General features: G+C 47.6%; 1 protein-coding gene across 3 annotated transcripts in view; it reads right to left on the reverse strand.

Annotated features, from left to right (window-relative positions):
- The window catches only part of FBXW4 (F-box and WD repeat domain containing 4), a 62,306-nt gene that overhangs the window by 875 nt on the left and 41,802 nt on the right, over positions 1–19,629 (reverse strand). For 2 of the 3 annotated variants that reach the window (XM_056351067.1, XM_056351065.1), the window contains 3 exons: positions 14,462–14,527; positions 457–597; positions 155–296 (listed from right to left, as the gene is read on the reverse strand). In XM_056351067.1, coding sequence (XP_056207042.1) covers positions 155–296; positions 457–597; positions 14,462–14,527 — 349 coding nt within the window. The remainder of the gene's footprint in view (positions 1–154; positions 297–456; positions 598–14,461; positions 14,528–19,629) is intronic. The other variant, XM_056351066.1, reaches the window with a different exon arrangement.

Below are 19,629 nucleotides of genomic sequence, written 5' to 3' on the forward strand. Positions count from 1 at the left end.
CTTTTCCCTGCATATAGGTTAGGTTCCCCATGGCAGGCTCACCCCAAAGACAGCCCAGCAGCCCCTCTCTCTTCCTCCAAAGAGGAAGGGGCACTGGGCTGCCAGAGAACAACTCAGAAGCTCTGCTGCTGCCTGGCCTCCAGCCAGCCCTCACCTGCAGGCACTGAGTCTGCCGCTTATCCCAGAGGCGCACCACACCATAGTAAGAAGAGCCACTGGCGATCATATGGTTCTTATCACTCCTTATGCAGTACAGGGCGCTGTCATGGGGCTCTTCCCACTCCTGGACACACTTCCTGCAAGGGCAACACAAGGACTGAGTTTCCACTCCCCCACTGGAACTGAGGCACGATTCATCTGAAGGAGCCAATTCAGCTGCACACAAATCCCCACACACTGCACACGGAGAGGCAAGGAGCCTCATGTGGGCCCCAGATGCCAGCTGGGTAGGCTCACCTGGTGCTGGTCCGGATGTCCCAGTAGCGGATGTAAGTGTCATACCCACAAGAAAGGAGAAGGGAGGGTGTTTCATAGAAGACATCCAGGACTCCAGCTCCACGGTGGAAGTCAGTCCCTAAACAGGTCAACAGCTGACTACTGCAATAAACACATTAGGAGAAGAGTCACTCAGAGCACAGTGCCCTTCCAATTCAGCTGGCCAGAGCAGAGATGGCATCACAGAAGTCTCCTAGATCTCATTTCTGTGATTTAACAGAATGCAGAAAAGCCTGCACAGTTTTTCTCTCCCTCCCACAGATTCTCTTACTGGTTGGACCACTAACTTGTCATAGAGGGTGACCAGCAGGAGTCACAGCTGTAAGAGGAATAGCCAAGGAAGAGGCACAGCTGACCCTCAACAGAACAGGATCATTTTCTGTAGAAGTGACCAGTACTCTGAATAATGGGGGTCCATTTCCATGGGAAACAATTCTTAACTTAGTCAAACTCCAGATAACACGCAACAGCCACTTAACCTGGTCAATCCCATCCCATCCCAGACTCCCTCCTTCAAAATACTGCCCACTGGGCTGTTTTCCCACATCTTCAACACACAGCGTAGATCCACAGGCAAATCAGACTTTCCTGATCCAGTGTGCCATGGATGGTATTCTCAACCCCCTCCAGTCACACCACATATTGCAAACACTGTATCTGGGGCTGAACATGTCAGGTCAAGAGCAACCAACCCAGGGCTGCTCGCCAGATCACTTTCCAGAGGCTAGCTTTTTTTTTTAGGCTGCCTCCTCCTTTTTAATTCCTTGTTTGCTGTGAAAGAGCAAAAGCAAGATCTCCATGAAGCTCTAAGCCTGATGCTTTGTGGCCATATCACTCTGCTGCTTGTTCATGTGCAGAACCAGCAGCTCGCTAGGCGGATGGTGCCTGGTGACAGCCCACCCTGCCAGATTGCAAGGAGCTTGAGCCCCTTCCCTGGGCCCTATGAGAAATTGCATCAGGTACATGGCACAGCCCATCCTCAATATCACTGCACCTGCCCCTGCAGCCAGCAATAACCAGCCATGGCAGATTCTTGGGAACAGAGGGGACAATCTGCCCAGCCGCTTGAAATGGCCACCTATTGCAAACCCTCTTTTTCTTCCTCCTCCTCACACCCTCTAAATCAAAAATGCTGGACACAATAAACCTTGAAGCACCTGCTTTTCAAACCCTGCTGCACAGCCACCCCTCTCCAACAGGCTCTTGGTTCTCAGGACAATGAAGCGGTCCTGAAAGCCGACAGCATGGATCCCACAGTGGGGTCACTCCCAGCATCTCCCCCCATTATTTTGTTACTTTCTGCTCCTTGATCCAGCATCACACAGTTCTGAGGCACATTGCCAAATGCCTTAATTCTGTCTGTAATCTGGGCTAAAGCCCTTGTCGGGGGATAAAGACCACACAAAAGGAGAAATAGAGTCCCGGGAGATGTTAAAACAAGTAAACACCTTTGTGTCAGGAGAGAGAAATCGCTGATAAAGCAGATTAGCGCCTCGAGCCCTGGTGTCCCCAGATCAGAAGGCGAGCCCTGGCCGATCTTTGCAGCCAGCACGCTTCTATGATCACAGAGCTGGCGGCATGCTGGGGCCAGCCTGTTTCCCCACAGTCACTCTCCAAAGAGCAGATTATGTAGAATAACAATTTCTTTGTGGCTGTGTAATTCCCTCCGTGACCGTGGCTGTGGGCAGCTACATTGGCCCTTGATGCCAGGGCCCTAGCAACCATTTAGAGAGGCCAACCAGCCCTAGCAATGGCCCCCCCATGCAAACCTCTCGGACAAGCTTTAACATCAAGTGCATGAATTAATCCCCCCCAACATGAATCCAGGGGTGCTGGCTTATTGGACTTTGTGTTTCTCCAGGCAAGAGATCGAGGGGATTCCAGGCTTCAGCCCTTTGCAACCTTCTCACAATACGTTAACCCTTGGAAGGTTACTTGCAAACCAACCCAGCAGCAACTCTGCACCTGCGTGCAGGTTGAAAGGTTGAAGCATTTGCAGTCTGAGTGCTGGGAGGAATTGCTGCGGGGTTTGGCCAGGGCAGATGGGTCCTCAGCTCCACCATGGAGTAAGACATAGATGGGCATCTCTGAGCTCTGGCACTCCACTGCCCTTCCAAGCACACAGATCCCCTCCATCTGCTGTTCTGCAAAGCCAGCGGGACAGATGGACACACACACAACCCTTCTCGAGGCTTCCACAAAACCTTCTTCATTCCACAAGTTATCTGTGTGGCCTGGATTTGTAAGACATATAACAGAGGTATGAGGAGGAGTCAGCTGCTCTCCCAAATGAGAGCCCTCGAACTACCTGTGAGATTCATAAGAGGCTGCCCAACCTGAAGTCTTCTGCCAGCTGCTCAGGCAGGAGCAGGGAGTTACTCACAGGAGATGAGCTATCTCAGCAAGCCCAAAGCAGCATCAGCAGTTTGGACCCCTCTCTCCCCACTTCTACATACTATTGCCTTTTTTTTTTTTGGGGGGGGGGGGGGGGATGGGGGGAGCACATGGGTTTACAGGGTAGCCCCTGGGCTGGTACTCTGAGCACATAGCACTCCAGGAGAGGAAACCAGGACAGGCAGCTGCACATGGGCCACACAGCCCAGCAGCACACCTGGTGAATATCTCCTGGTAGCCAGCTGAAGCCTGTTTATGTTATTTCCCCCCCACCAATTTCCCTGCTAATACCCCTTTAACGTGTAAAGGACTAAGAGAGCTCAGTGAGAGAGGAGCACTGTGCTGAGAAAAGGTAGCATGATGCAGAAGCACATCCTTTACTCACTGGGATCAGCCCTCTTTCTCCTCTCAGGTACTTGAAATGGATTATAGCAGATGTCCTCTCAACCTCTCACCTCTAAACAAGCACCCATCATATCTGGAATAAGCCTGGCCACAGTAAGGCTCATCTTCCATTTCCCAGCCCAGACCTCAGTCTGCAGTGCTGCAAGATAGCAGCAATTTTTAATGGCAGCCTGGTGATGTCTCCAAGTGAAAGATTTCAGCATCAAAGGGACAGAGGAAACCACAGAGTCTGGATTCCTGCTTTCAGAGCTTCCTGTGCAGCACCCAACACCACCCAGGTGCCTTGCTCCCAGTGTTTCTCCCTGTCTTCACACCTCACTGCAGTGGTACCCAAGCATCCCAGCAGAGTCACACCTGTTTTCCTCCCTCCACTTCCCTTTCCAGTCTAGGCAACAAAAAATAAAGAAAAGAAAGGAAAAAAAAAAAAAGGGGGGGGGGGGGCGGGAGGGGCTGGGGAGCGGAGAAAGAATTAGCTTTTCTCTGTGGGCAGGAGAAGAGCACAGATACTTGCAAGTTACTGCAGCAAAGCAAACCTTGCTTTACTGGTTTGTTAATCAGCACACTTCTTCTGCCCCAAGAACAGGTCAGCCAAAGCAGCTTTCAACTGGGAGGAGGTCCAGCCCTGCATACAGCAGCAGTCCTTCAGCAGTTTACAGAAACAGCACATTAGTTGCTACAGTGAAGCACTTACTGACACAAGGGGAAACTCATTCTGTGCTGTGCTCTGGGCACACAAACCGAAAGACCTAAGTGTTCTGGCATGAGCACACTTAAATTGAAGAAGATGCAGAACACTTATTTCCCCTGTTTTGCAGCAGATGAAGGTGTCTCCGGACCAGCTACCACCATGCCAGGCTACCTCCATGTCCCTACAGCATACGCAGCCATGCCGAGCCCATGCTGGGAAGGGAACGCTGCCATCACAGACCTCTCTGTCTTGGGATCCTAAGTTAGTGCCCACCAATTGTCCGGTCTTTGTTATCCCAAATACTCCCTGCCCTCAAACCCTAGTCCACAACAGTTTCCACTTCCTAGGGAGAAAAACCCACAGCTAATCCTTAATAACCCATAAAGGATCAAGATAACCCACCAAGGGGCAACAGAAAAGCAGCAGATAACTGTCAGCAATGGGCTTTTTTCTAAAAACTTACATGGGCAGAAGATACCTACTCAACAAGGGACAGAAAGAGATATGATAGATACCTTGAACCTTGTTTCTCACTAGCTTACAGAGATCACCAGCACCAGCCAAATGCAACAGGGAACAGCCTTCTCCCTTCCTTTGTGGGCCCTTTTTCATCCTCTGCACACAAACACCTTCCAAAAGCCAGGCAGCTGATCCTCAGCACTTCAGAGGCCAGGGTGCCCAGTCCTTGTTATGTGCTATGAAAGTCAGTCAGCAAGTGACTGTGAAGCCCAAGCAAGACCAAGCATGGAAGGTCCACACCACCTGCCCACCATGCCCTGGCCCTCCAACATTAGCAAGGAGAGGCTGTTTTGCTCCCAGGCCTTGTTTGGGCAAGCCAGGTAGTTAGCTGTGCAGATGGTGGGGCTTAGCTTTGCTGAACAGTCTGGGCCAGGTAGTGCTGGGGTTCAGTCCCAGTGCTGGGTCGCACCAACAGAAGCAACTCCACACCAGTGAAGCTCCGTGGAGCAGAATAACAAACACGACAGTCCAGGTTTCCTGGAAAGACCAGTCTAAAGTCAGAGCTCTCAGCTTCAGCACCTTAACCACAATCCACCTGGGCCAACACAGAACCTACAGGCACACAGGTAGGCCTCCAGTACTGACCATGAAACTCACAGATATTCCTAGTTTCTCCTACTTTTTCTTAAGCATCTAAGCAAATCAAAATCACATGGCAGTAATCCGGTACCAGCCTGCAAGGAACAGAGCTAGAGCAAATCCAGCAGCCCATTTCATCCCTAGCACAGGAAAGCTGCGCTAGCACCAGGCTCTGGACTCCTTGCTGACAGAACAAGATGTTTAAACAAAGTCCCTGTGCCTGGGAAACATATCAAACTGATGAGTCCAAAAATGAAAGGCATTCAGGCACTATAAAGAATCGTTTGATTCATCTCTATCAATTCCCATGTTCCTCAGAAAACAAGACTTTTAAAAATTACTTTTAAAATAAAACTATTTGGGGGGGGGATTTCCACATTTCACTCTTTTCCTTCCATGCTGGAAATCTAGTCACGAGCATTGCTATTGTGATACCTCCAGAAGACAGGAGCCTTCTACCCTGGAAACAAAGTGAACTACCAAGGAATGGCAGAATCAAGCTGATTTCCTTAAGTTGTTTTTTTCCTTCTTAAAAACAGCTTAAGGCTCTATTGCTCCTCACTCCAGCAATATGGAGACAAAATAAGATCAGTCATGGCACAGCCCAGATGGTTAGTTTCCAGACAATTCATGGGATGCTGCTGTCACCAAGCTAGAGCCATATACAGCCTCCCAACCCACAGCGATTATTTGTGTGACCACAAAAGCTCAGGATTTCCCCAAGATCTGGCTGATAGCTGGAGTCCAAAAGAAGTCTCCACCTTGCTCCCTGTACCTGCCCATTTGCTGCAGGTCTTGGCCAGCTAGCTGTCTCCAGTACACATGAAATACCCTCCAAAAGCTGGCATGAAACAATACTCCCACCCTCAGTTTCTGGTGACCCAAATTCACTAGAACTGGTATTATACAAATATGCAAATTCTAGGAAATTGTTGAATTCAGAACATCTGCTGAAAACAGAGATGTGCAAAACCAAGGACATACTCATTTGCTCTCAAAACCTCATCTGTGAACCGGGATCATCCATTGAAGAGGAGAAGCCATTGCACATAAGCAAATGACTATTCAGAAACAGAGCAGAGTTCTAAACCAGTATTTTAGCCCCGTAGCTAGTTGTAACAAGCCAGGTGGGAAGCATATTAAGTTTTAAAAAAAGAAAGTGGAAAGAGCACCATTCAGTTCAAAACACTAGGATATTTGAGCTGAGTGTCAAACAGAAAGGAAACAAAAATCCATTCAAAAACAATTATCCAGAGTGCAGCATTTGCACAACTTCTGTCATCCAGTTTGGAGAGCACACCAAAACCGAGGGGAAGAGCTGAGCTGTCATTTCTTCAGGGTGCTTTGCAACAACAGCTGAGGCACCCAGGGGATGCAGCAGCTTTATACTAAGGGAAAGGCTTGGTCAAACATCATCTATAATGTACATAGGGAGAAGCACAGATCCTTGGCAAAGTCATTCTTCACAGAGTTATCCTACCCCAAGGTTACCCCTGTGCTTAACCAAGGCTACTAATTCCTGCATGGAGATGTGGGATTAGTTTGGGGAATTTTGAGGGAGCACGTCCATGTGAAATGGCTCAGAGATGGTGTTATAAGTGATTTTCAGGAGAAATGCCTCCTCAGTGCAGCTGAAGGGACTCAAGTCTGTATGGAGGAATGACACCAACGATAGTTTGAGATTGTGTCAGGTCAGGGGGGGAGACAGATGAGGGAGTTCTGCCTTCTTTTCTTCTGCTTTCTCTGAACTGGCCCACACACGCTTTAAATGGTCCAATAAAAAGATACAATTTCTTTACCTTTCCAGCTCTGGGACCCTGTGAGTTTTTGTTGTTCGGGTTCCCGTAAGGTTAAGTTCAGAGGATAAACTGACATGCTGGGCTATGGGAAAAAGCCAGTTTCTTCAAATAAAGCCACAACGGTGCAAAAGAGACCCTGCTGGGGCTTTTATTTGGGAAAACAAACAGAAATGGCACCAAGCCCTTCTGCTTTACGAACCAATTTAACTATAAAACCAATGTTCTCCCTCTCGGGGGTGAGGAGGGGAGAGAGACAAGACATGACAATAGTCCAAAACCTTGGGAGGGGGGAAGATAGGACAAAAAAGGTTGTCTGTCCCCTTTTATTTCTTGTTCATGGCTCCTTTTCTTAGCACACGTGTGTTCTTGTAAAAACGATTAGATTGCAATTTGTATAACATGGTGACCCCCAAATTCAGACATTTAACCCCTTTTCTCTGCAAAGAATGTCAAGAATGTCTTCTGTCTTTCTTTCCAACGGGAGGAGTAGGGGGGAATTCTCTCAAACTGTGATTTCTTGGGGGAATAGAAAAAGAGGGAGGTAAGGAAAAGAAGCAGGGAATTCTCAAAGCCTCTCGCCTTTCGCCCCACTTGTGTGGGAACAGGCGGCTGTATTGCTCCCTTTCTGGATGGAGCTCTGCAGGTCTCCTTTAGTGGAGAGACAAAAAAATTGAGAGTCCAAATCAAAACAAAGCCATCTGTTTAAATGAGCTACCGCTAGCCAGTGGCAGAGGGGGTTCCTCATTCACTCCTTCCCATTCTTCTCTCTTGCCTCTGTTGATTCTCTCTCAACCCAGGGAAAAATAAAGATTGCTTTTGCTTTGGCTCAGAGGGATGAAACCGATTGATGTGCCTGGAGTGTCCAACCCCCACCCACACTCTCCAATTGTTCAGGGCCTTGTAAAGTTGTCATAAATACGCCTGAACAGGAGTGCAAAGGCCACAGTGTGCCCTGGACATGCACACATCCAAAGGGCAGGAACTGGCCTCATGCTTATCTGTAGTGAGACAGGGCCAAGACTGCTGTATGGAGGAAAGCATTTAGGATAAACACCTGTATGTTCTTCCTCTTACAACTGTTTTACATTTAGGTTAAGATGTACCAGAGCCCTCTTAACAAAAGGAAGGGACAAGATGCTCAGCTTATGTGAGAGAGTTCAGAAAGGTGATGTCATCCCCCGCCCCCAGAAATCAGTGAAGAACCACGAGGCCTCAAACAGTTTTGAGAACACATGCATACCATGAGAAATACATTGCACAGACAAGACTGAAGCTACCCATTATAGCTAACAGACAGAGGTCTGAACACAACAAAGTCAACCAAAAAGGAACAGGAGACCACCACTTAAGAGGCTCCCTGCAGCAGTAAGCTTCCTCCAGCACTGGCTCAAACAGTGGGCCATAGGCCTAGTGTCCTGCCTCCAACAATGCCCAAGATCTCAGAACAAGGGAATCAAATTCTACAGTTCTGAACTGCAAAACTGGGGTAGAAATTTCCTTCTGGCCACGTGAAATGATTAATTCATGCCTGAAGGCAGGAGTCCTGTTTAAATCTAGTTTTGCTGCTCAAGTCACAAGTGGGATTGTCAGGTCTGTGAAGAAGGATCTGCTTTTCCCTTTGCCTAGATGTACATCTGAAGTCTCTCCATTCTGCCCACCTTACTGCAGAGGGATGGTTCCCGAGGACCAAATCAAAAAGCCAAAGACAGTCATTATGCCAAAGTGATTTAATATGCCAAGAAAGGGTTCACCTGAAGACAAGAATTCCCCTAGGACAGACCCCAGTCTGTCACTTCACCAACCTTTTTCCCTTTGAATTTCAGAAAGAAGGCAAGGCGTTTGTGTTCCTGATTAACCAAAGGACATATAAATAGGCATACCCAGAACAGATGTTTTAAAAAGAGTAACTAAAGCCATTTGTGGATGGGGTGGGGAAACAGCAGAGCAGAAAAACAAGCAAAAGAGCCTTGGGAAAAGAGAATCAGCAGCCATCTGAGGAAAGGCAACTACCTGTGGATCATCCCACTGCAGTTGGGTGGAGGCAGTAGAAAGCACACATTTGCATTCACTTACCTGATATAAAAGCACAGCCCAGAAAGCTATTTAGCTCACTGTTGGACAAGTTTTGGATTGGTTATTGTGAACTGTGTTCAGACAACACAGAGATGCTGAGAAAGAAAACCAGGCCTGAAAGAAGTAGGGAACCTCTTTCCCACAAAGCCTGAGGAGAGTCTCCTTGGCAAAAAAAAGAAAAGATACTTGGCATGATGAATCTATGGACAAGCAAGGCAGGAAAAGGGATTTCGCATCATCTACAGCATGGTATTATGATTCTTCAAGCCCCCAAATTCTGTGAAACTTATCAGTGCCAGGATATAATTTGCTATTGCTTGTCTATCCTGTTACCAGAGATATCGACCCACTTGCTGTGACTGGATAAATCCAGTTTAAATGCCTGAGTGAAACAGAGTCCCCACACTTCTTGAAGTCAGTCTCCTTTCAATCTAGTAGCTCCAGTTCTGAATCCATTTTCTCCCTTCACCCAACAAACTCCTTTTATTATTAAATTAGAGGGTTTTAAACTTGTTTAAACTTTGGAGTTCAAAACTCTGGAAAGAACGATCTTCTACAGAGCCTGCTTTAGAACACAATGCTAAGAAGTCTGCTTGTGTATCTTGGGCCAAACTTCTACATTAAAAGTTTTTGTTGAAAACGTTTAGCAAGCTTAATAACCAAGAACTAGACCTGCAGATTCTCATTTCATTTATCTACTTTCACACACACAAAATCTGAGTACAAGATGCAAAGCCAGACAAGACTGGATTTAAACAGGAATGCATCAGTAGAGCTAACCAGGGTGTCCAGTGCTATGTCAAATTACACTTACTGTTTAAAAACAGGCAGCCCAAGTTTTAAAGCTCTCCCTTCCTTATTGACAATTGCTCACATTCAGTCACTTAATTGCTTTAAAGAGCCACCAAAATGGATGCAGATCAACATACCCCAAAATTTGAAAGATAGCAAGCAATTCTTGCCCACCCCACTGCACAGACAGGTGTAACCTAGCAAGGGTGCCATGAAAGCACATACCAGAGATCCAAGCAGCAGCAAGTCAGCAAACTTCAGCTAGCTGCTTGTGATGGTAACGCTCATGCTGGCTCTCTGAAAGAGCACAATGCATAAGCACTACGAGGCAAATACGGATTATTAACCTGCTCAGCAGCTGCCTGGCTACCCTGAAAGACTCCTCCCCACCCTTCAGCTGAGGGTACCAGCCACACACCTGAATCTCCCTTCTCCTCCTCTCCCGAGCCACCCTCATGAATCCTCTACCTCCCACCTCCCCAAAACTTGCAGACATCAAAGGCACCTGCCTTGAACACCTGAAAAGCAGGGGGGCCTGACAGTCAAGAAATGCAACTCTGTATCTTCCCCTTCCATGCACTCTGTATTTCCCCCCCCCCCCCCCCAACCTCTTTGAAAAAGGTGGCAGAGATAAATGGAGAACAAAGAAACAAGAAAAAGCCACAGCTCTGGCCCACACCCTGCCTATTACTTAAGGGGGAAGGAACTCTTCCGAAAGAGGAGGAAAAAATGTGCTCAGACACAATGGCTCAAAAGGCCAGGCAGCAAACCGGGCCACTTTGTACTGCTAACAAGGGAAACCTAATTACAGGAAGAGGGCAAAGAGGGACAGATAAAAGGGATACAAAATTTCAACATCTGTTGCCATAAAGGGATAAGAAGTGGGGAAACGCAAAGTGTCAGTTTGGTGTCAGTGACGGCGTAAAGCCACTTTCAAAGGGCTCAGAAGAGGGAGAAAAACCGAACAAGAAATTAGAGGGTTCTTAAAAAAAAAACAACAAACAAACAAAACAAAAAAAACCCCCACTCTACCAAAAATGTTTTCAAAAGGGGGGAGGAGATGGACAAAGACTGGATATTTAAAAGATACAACATCAAGGGTGGATTGCAGGGCACAGCTAACTTTGGCTTGGTTTTCACAACAGCTCTCGTGCCCCGAGTCTGTCACGTCGTGTTAGAGGAAAGGACAATGTAGGACTTGTGCATTCAAAGTGTTTACAGCATGAGAACTACCATGCCAGAGAGATGACTGGTCCACTTCAACACAGGGCAGGGCAGAATAGCTCCTAGAGTTGCTGCAAAGTGATCTCTCTAGTATCCTACCCTATGGAGAAGCATCCTTGAGGCAGGGGCATTTATCACCTAAAGACATGCAGACCACCACAACAGGCTGAGGAGCAACAGTTCTCCACAGGCAAATGACAAATGCTGGCCTTGGAGCTGTTCCTAGTGGTGTGTCATCCTCATCTCCCAAGGAATTTAAACTCCCAAAGGAGGCAGGAGGTGGGGAGAGAAAGAAAAAAACCCAACCACTATCTGAAGAACGTTTCCTTTTCTCTTGCTGGCCATTAACTGGCTGTTCTGTTGAGCCATGCACTAGCACTGGCAGATGAGACTGGAAGGTCTGAGCAGAGAAAGGCAAAAGGCAGCAGAGGTACCTGACCTGCAATAGAGGCAGCTACCATCATATCCCTCACTGGCACAGGGGAGCAAGGGGACTTGCAAGAGGCCAAAGGAATCAGGCAAGGCCTGATAATTGATGCCAGGCCACAGCTTAGCATCCAGTGTCCCATACTGCTAATCATTCCCCTTTCCTGTGCAGACCTCTAATCACCTAAGTTATTCACAGTGCCTCTCCACGCACACACACCTTGACCCTGAGTGGCAATAAGTACATAGCAACTTTCCCACATCTAAAAGCAATCAGATGGCACAACATAGCATCTGTGAGATGAGATATGTCCTCCAGAGGTGCAGCTAGTCAGCTTCAAAAGTGTAAGAAGAAAAAAAATCCTCCTTTATTACAGGAGAAAGGGCCAGGTGTAGCAGCAGCTGGAATTTCAGCCATCAGAGACAATGTCTTGGCATTACGCGGTCATTCCCCTGCTTTAGACTCCCCTTGACAATTGCTTGTTGCTGCCTGTTGCGGCTTTGATCCAATGCCATCATCTCAGCAGAGACAGAAATGAAAGACAGTTGTGGGGGTGGGATGCAGCAAGAGGCGTTTCTTTTCCCCACTAAAAATTTCCTCGCTGCCAAACCCAACCAAGCCCTTTTCAAAGCCCAGGACATATTTCCAGGTGAAGACATTATCCCCTTCCTCTTGGAAGGATGAGAATGGTTGCCCCAGGGTCAGGGAACAGCGAAGGTCATTAAATACGAAAACATACCATGACCAACAGCCACAAGCACCAGCCGAGGACTTATCTGGCCTGGAACTAAGATGATCAGTACACAAAAGCTTATTTAAGCTTTAAATCCTTTTTGTAGCATGTTCCAGCTCTCAGCCGTTGGGGAAAAAGACCACCTACCCCACGGAAAGAGAATGCCACAGAAAATGCTACAACGTTACTTACACACACACCCACGCAGGAGAAAAAAAACACCAGATGACTGAACAAACTGCTCTTTGACAGCGCTAAAGATCTAAGTGGTGGTAAGGATTCCTGCAGTTTTAAAGAACACATCCTAAGCATCACTCTGCCCTGCCTCATGTTTTCTGACAGAGAAGCTGCCTGGATGCTGCTCTTAGAGATAATGTCCTTGCCATATTCAGCCTCTGCAGGTCAGACTCTGGCCCTCTGTGGCCACAAGGAAGGGGTAAGCAGCAAACTTGGGATGTCTGGTCCTGTCTGCCAGATGTTATCAGAGCACAGTGGGCACAGGAGGAGCTTTGCAGCCCTCCTGCAAAAGGATAGCTCTTAAGATTTTGAGTTTCCATGCCATGCTCCCACTTCTGAAGTCTGACCAGAAAGACAAGCCTCAAAGGAAGAAAATAGCATTTCCCTACAAGACCACTTCTGGCAACCACCAGAGCCTTTGAAAATCAATACAAACCTCTTCTGGGAAGACCAGTTTATGGAGAAGTCAGGACCTGGAAGGACAGCTATGAATGATCACATCAAGCTTCATGTGCTAGTTTCCTGGCTCAGTCTCCTGCCCTGCATGTGCTGGTGAGACTCCCAGCTCACACACAGGTCCCTGGAGAGGAAAAGACCCAGTGGCATGGTGCATTCCAGCTGTGACAGGTGAAGAGGGAAGAATAAGTTTGACACTCCAGCCATTGCAACAGAAGCCCAGTGGCCTAGGTTGCTTTGGCTTTTTTATTTGCCTGTCACTCAGGCTTTGACGTTATTGAAAGATCAAACTCCGTTGTGCCTGTTCATTACCTTAATCCTATTTTCTACACAGCTTTATTATCTTTTCAGGCTTCCTTGGGAAAGGCTGTCAGAGAGGCTGAGGCAGGGGGGAAAGGGTTGCCTATCTCCTCACCCCTGTCAGATGCCTCTATTCAAGAACAGCCAGAAGACTTGATGGGCAGGGTATCACAGCACAGCCTGCATCCTTCTGGGATACTCCAAAAGAACCATTGGACTAGGTCACTGAGAAACATGCACCATAGCTGAGTGCACTGATGCTGTCTTTCCTGCTCTAGTTCGTCCTTTGGGGGATGCATCCTTTGCAAAGTCTTTATTTTTGTTACTTCAGAGAAAACCAAACTGGTTTATATTTGTATTTGATGCAGTTGACTCCGACAACCTAAACTATTGATTAGAAGGCAATTGGCCTCAGACCAGACCTGCATCCACACCAATCCCCAGTCTTCCTCTACCTCCTTTCCCCAAATACAGCTCTGCTGACACCCCTCAGGCCCCTTCTACCAGTGCCTCCCTCTCTTCCCTCCCAGAGCCCACCAGCTCACCTCAGTCATGACAGCACTCCCCCTGATAATCTTTGCTGTGCCACTCCTACCCAGAGCATACCGGTCCTGGAAAGCTGAGCTGCTGTTCAATAATCCTGCCAAATATTTGTTATCTGTCCATTACTACACAAAGACCCCCAGGCTGAGAGTTTCAAATTTGTCAGCAGTTGAATCCCACATCAGGATTTGAGCCCGACATTTCCCCAGTTGCTAAGGTCAGCGCCTTCACCAAATAGGAACTACTCAATGGCCCCAAATTAGAGGCCACAGCAATTAACCTCCTCGATGCTTATTAAGACAAAGAGAAGACAACATGCCTAAGTCACTTCCATAGATAACCTGTTGCTACCCCCCATCTCCCTGAGCTACCAGAAACACCAGCCAGGACAAGATGACTGTAGAGCCTGCACTTGCCTCTGGCTTCTGAGCACCACAGACAAGTGGGTGAATGGGAAGATGCAGATCACCTTCCTCACCCTTCTGGATTAGGCTGAAACATCAACTGAGACAAATCAAAAGGAAGGTGTAATGGGAAGGAAACGGGAAGGCTGTGCCATCAACTGGAAAAGCTAGCACGCAAAGCTGAGCTGCTTCCTACTGAACTGGAACCACCCCACACACATACCTTGCCACACCAGTTTGTTTTGTCCCCCACTTCATCCCATATCTCATGTTTAAACATCCCTTGCCTACATGGACTAAAAGAATGATTTTATGGCATCTCCAGCATTGCATTTCTCATTTTTACTCACTTTCCTCATCAAGTCACTCCCCGTAACCTGGAAGCTCACTCACCTCTCAAGGTCCCAGATTCTCAGAGGTGAGGTGTGTCCACAGCAGGCTGTCCCAGTCACAAATGAGCTGTTTAAAAAAACCAAGCAAACAAAAAACCACTTACTAATCCTCATGTTCTGAGGAAATAGTGCATGAGCAAGACAGAGAAAACAGGCTACAAAGCAAACTCTGAATTCTGGTTCAAGACTATTTCAGCACCTTCCGCTGCATTTCACAAGGGGCAGGCAGTAGCAAAGTGAGAGGTGCTCCAGAGCTCTCAGTAGCTGAGCTTTCCAGATGCAGCAGGTCACAACTACAGAGAATTGGCAGGACATGAAGATGTATTTGCGTATGCAAAGGGAAAACCAAAACCAGAAGCAGCTGTAAATTGCAATTTTCAAAACAATTAGCACAGTACTCAGCACTCCTGTAAGCTACAGAAAGGTTCCATGGAAAATTCCCTGTTGCTTCCTACTTCATGTCGGCCTTCTTTGCTGGCAGCTTCTGAGCACAGTCATGATTTGGCTGCAGCAACACAGGCCTAATGAATCGCAGAATACAGGTCCCCAGTCCAGCCTGCTCAAAGCAGGGCCAGTTTCAAAACTGGATCATATTGCCCTCCCCAGTGCTCAAGCACTCTCTATTAGAGGCACCACAGCTCTCCTGCAGCAGTATCTGGCTCAGTTCACACTCTCCAGCAGGGTCCACTCCGAAGCTCTTTTTGGCAATACTATGTCTCTGCTGCACATGCTGGCTCCAGAGGTCGCCTGACAGCCACTGGCCTCAAACTAGTCGATAAAGACAGGGACAAATCCTTAAAAATCAAGCAACAGGAACACGGGTGCTGTGGCTCTCCACACCACACCGCTTGCTTTGTGCCAACTTCCTGTCCTCAGTCCAAATAAGAGAAAGCAGTTTATACACAGACTTCTAAGCTATAAATGACCTCTCACAAAGCCATATTTATTGCAGCTACCGAGAATAAAATGCCAAAACTATGTTTAAGTCATTGCAACAAGGATAGCACGAATGCAGGAAACTGAACGTGCTTTAAATAAAAGATGGGTCTATGCTTTGCCTAAACATCTTTTACAGCATGACATGGGGCTGGCAGCTGAAGGATGAAAGCTAAATAAGGAAACAATGTCATGTCTGTAAAAATAACATTTTTAGACATTCCTTTGATCCTCTACAACATTCTTCCTTTGGAAATCAGAAGGTGTCTCTAAGCCTCCACTGCACCAGGAAGGGATTCTTGCAGTGTCCTTGACTTCTGTCAGAAGCACTACTGCTGCTGTTTACAAGGCACCCGGCAGCAAAACTGTGAACACACACTCAACTCAAAGCCAGAGAAGAGCCTTGTGGAAGCAGGGCCAGAACTCAGGACTCCTTCTACTCTGATTTAGCTGAACAATTAAGTTTCTCCAAATCATAAGGCCAAAGCAGCACTGCCAATACACTCTGCACAAGAGGCAAGCAGATAACATGCTATCTCAAAGAGCTATGAGTATCAAGGAAGAGCTACAGCTACCAAGGCAATCTCTCTCTCTCTCTTGCTGGTTTTATACTCCCTACCCAAACTCACACACCTGGAGATGTTCACAAGTCCTGTGACCCCTGGCTGCCCTTCAGGGCTAGACAAGGCCTGCAGCACCAGAGCTATTTCAAAATCTCTCCAACCAGGTTGTCTTATATGCAGAATCCCAGGTTCATTAGCAGTGCACATGCAATTGGCACAATGCACCTGTAGCACAGGGCTCTTTGCACAGGTGCTGCAGGGTGCACACATTCTTCTCCATGGAAGTCCCTGACCAAAGTCTAAGAGTCTAAGGAAAAGCCAATTACTGTTGCTGTGCAGCAGCCAGGAGGACTGATTAGGAAAGCATGCAGCATTTCTTATTTAGAAACTGGGTTTGTGCTGAATACCTGCCTTCTCTCCACCATAGCGCAGGACAAGAGCGAACATTTCCCTTTGCCAGTGTCTGCCATCTCAGAGGAAAACAAGCAAGACACCCACCCTGACAGCTCACTGGTCAAATCCCATGTCTGGAAAGCAGTACTTTGGTGAGGGAGTCCCTCAACTACAAAGCTAGGTGTTGGGTTCTGTCCCTCCCTCCCAAGCATAATCCATTAATAACTACTAAAGCCAATTACCCTGGTTAGAAACATAATAGCAGTCAGGGAGTCAGTCAAGCAGGCAATTGGGTGCTTAAGATTTTTCTTTTGGGGGACAAACTGACTCTGTCCCAGCAGAGAACGCCCTCACGTGGGAGACAGGCCCCTTTGTGCAGAAGGTATGCACAAGGCTTTGATGGTTGCCACAGATCTAAATTAGCATGGAGGCACACCAACAGGGAGAAAAAGGTGGGAGGAACAGCAAGGTCTAATCCCCACTCACGCTGTCAGTTCTAGACTTCAGCTTTCCCTCCTCAGTCCTTACCTCTCAAAAAAAAAAAAAAATATCATTAGATGAAGAGATTTCTCTCCAGCATCACATACAGGCCTCAGGGTCACAAACAAGCCTCTTCTGGGTAAAGCTGACTCCATTCAGTCAACAGGAATTTTGTCTCATACTTCAGCAGGATCAGGTTTGCAGGCCTTATCTTTAACAGGCTGGAGCCCATTAGCAAGCAAAGATAAGACTTCTCCCAGAAGAGTGGGGCACCTCCACTGCCAGGATTAGAAAGAAGCATACGCAAGACATGCACAAGAAGCAGTGCCCATGAGAAATTCTCAAAGCCTGGGAGCAAAGTGACCTGGAAGTCTGGATTCCCAGTGGATGATATGGGGCCCCGCACCTTGAATCTTGTCTGCAGGCATATACCTTCAACCCCCAGGTCCCTGATAACGGGGAACCTCAGAGGTAACAGTTTCACTCCAAGCAAAAGGGCAATACAAGTCAGCTTTGGCAGGTCTAAAGCAACATGCAAATCAGAGCTAAGCACGTAAAGCGTGGCTCCAAAACTTCTGAAACATCATTCAGCATAACTGAAGCCTTCTACCAGGCTTGCTGCTTTCAGTTTACCTTGAACAAGACTTTCTGTCTTGGAAAGCACAGAGCGCACACCAAAAACCTCTGACCTTGAGAAGTGCAGCGTTTTCACAACTGATCTTGCCAGCTGCCCAAAAGAAATAACCCAAGCTGAGTTACTAGCTTAGCGTGTCATTTATTTTGCCTATAATGCTTTCTGGAGTCAGAGACTGAAGAGAAACTAGATTGGGAAAAGGAGCGCGTAAGATACCTTATATATATTACTGCAAGGATGACCCATCTCTCTGAAGTATATATGATCCAACTGATGTACAGAGACATTGACCAGGTGCATCTACATGCTACACAAAGACATCTGTGTCAAAGCTTCAAACGGCCTCAGAGGTGCAAAGTCCCTTCCCCACTAAGCTTTCCTTAGCTTACTCTGGCTACAGTCCAGCGGCAATGACCCCATACCTGCTTCCAAGGTGCCAACAACACAGTTTCACCCCACCTGTAGCATCCCTTTTTACCCCATCCTGGATGGAACATTGCCAGATGTGGATGAACCAGAGGGAATGAGGTAGCTGCCCATCAGTCCTTTTGGAAAGATACTGTTTGTCATGAGGCTTGGAAATGATCAGCTCCAGAGACAAATCCCACTGCACAATACGTAACTTCCGCACTGTCAACCCAGCCTGCAGAGCAGGCACTGCCTGAGCTGGGAATCCTGCAATGCAAAGGCACGGATGGAACCCGGGTGAAACAGGCCCTTTCCAACTTCTTCTCTCTAAACTTTCCCCCGTGCCACAAGCTTGCGCCCTTCCCCTGTACTGTAAACAGATTGCTTCTCAATTCTTACTCTGCTCTTTGGGGATTTCAAATCCAGAATCTGCTTGACACGTGCAAGAGCCTGTTCCTTCCTCCTCATGTGCTCCCCCGCCCCCTGGAATTGGACATCGTTGATCCACTTTGGAGACTATTATATACGGAGACTCATCAGACTGGGAAACAAAGAAGTTATTACTTGACAGAGCCCTGCAGCTGGGAATGTGGAAGGAGGGGGAAGAGAAGAGGGAGTACCGAGGGAGACAGGATGGGGGGGCTGGTCACAGCGCTATGAAAGCGATCAACAGAAAGGACAGCTCAAAGATGGGAAACATCTTTTTTAAAAAGTCTCAAGTGAGATGAGAAAAGGAGAAGAGAACGCAAGTCCAAAACAGAGAGTGGAGAAGAGAGAAAGCAGTTGGTGCTGACGGTGCTGCGGGTTAAACACACGGGTCTGTGGGTTTGTGTAGCCTTTGATTCAGCACTGACACGCTTTGGCAAGGGAGGCCACCAGAGCTGTCAAATCCTTCACCAACGTGCCCATCAATTGTATTCAGCTCTCCCCGACCCGCACTGGCATTTTAATTACTGTTGGGTAAACTAATTTGTACAAATGAAGGCAACTCTGCCTAATAGAATATGCAAGCTCTCTGACCTCTGACAGGCGATGACACAAGATACAAAGGAGGCAGAGGAAGGCTTTTTATCAGAGCCTTATTACTCTCTATTACTCCAATTAGTTAAGCTCCAGTGCTCCTAATTGGGGGAAAAAATTGCAATTAAATCAATTTTTGATGGGCTGAAAGTGGGTTACCGAACCGCCCTGCCTGTGAAACACTGATATTATAGCAGCAAAGGTCAAAGTCTTTGTCGGCACCTGTGGGGGCCCCCACCTCCCCTCTCTAAGCCCCTCTGTGCCCCCCCAACACACACACAGAGCTCGCTAAGGCGAATCATTAGAACATGTCATGTCTTATCGCGGCCGCCACCATCCCACTAACCTCATCAGTTGACATCATTACAGAAGGTAACTCCTCCAGCATGAATACAGTGCTAAGGTCACACAAACTTGATGGAGCCCCTGCTGAAGAGCCCAGGAGGCTGGGGAGCAGATGCAACAGTAACAACATTGTGAAGGGGAGAGGAGGGGGTCAGAAACTCAGTGCAGGGAGTTGCAGCATCTCCAGCATGAGGCTTCTCCAACAGACCAGATACACACAAAGGGAGGGAGACTGAGATAGCACTGGGAAGCAGGTGCTCCTTCCCCACGGGGATTTAATTTGCAGAGGAAACAAAAAAAAAAAAAAAAAAAAAAGCACACACCATCAGTTTAGCATTTACTTCTCCATGAGAAAGTGGGCACCACAAACATGCAAGAAGTCCCACCTGC

This window comes from Falco biarmicus, chromosome 9 (assembly GCF_023638135.1).
Source record: "Falco biarmicus isolate bFalBia1 chromosome 9, bFalBia1.pri, whole genome shotgun sequence".
In the NCBI taxonomy this organism is placed as follows: Eukaryota; Metazoa; Chordata; class Aves; order Falconiformes; family Falconidae; genus Falco; species Falco biarmicus.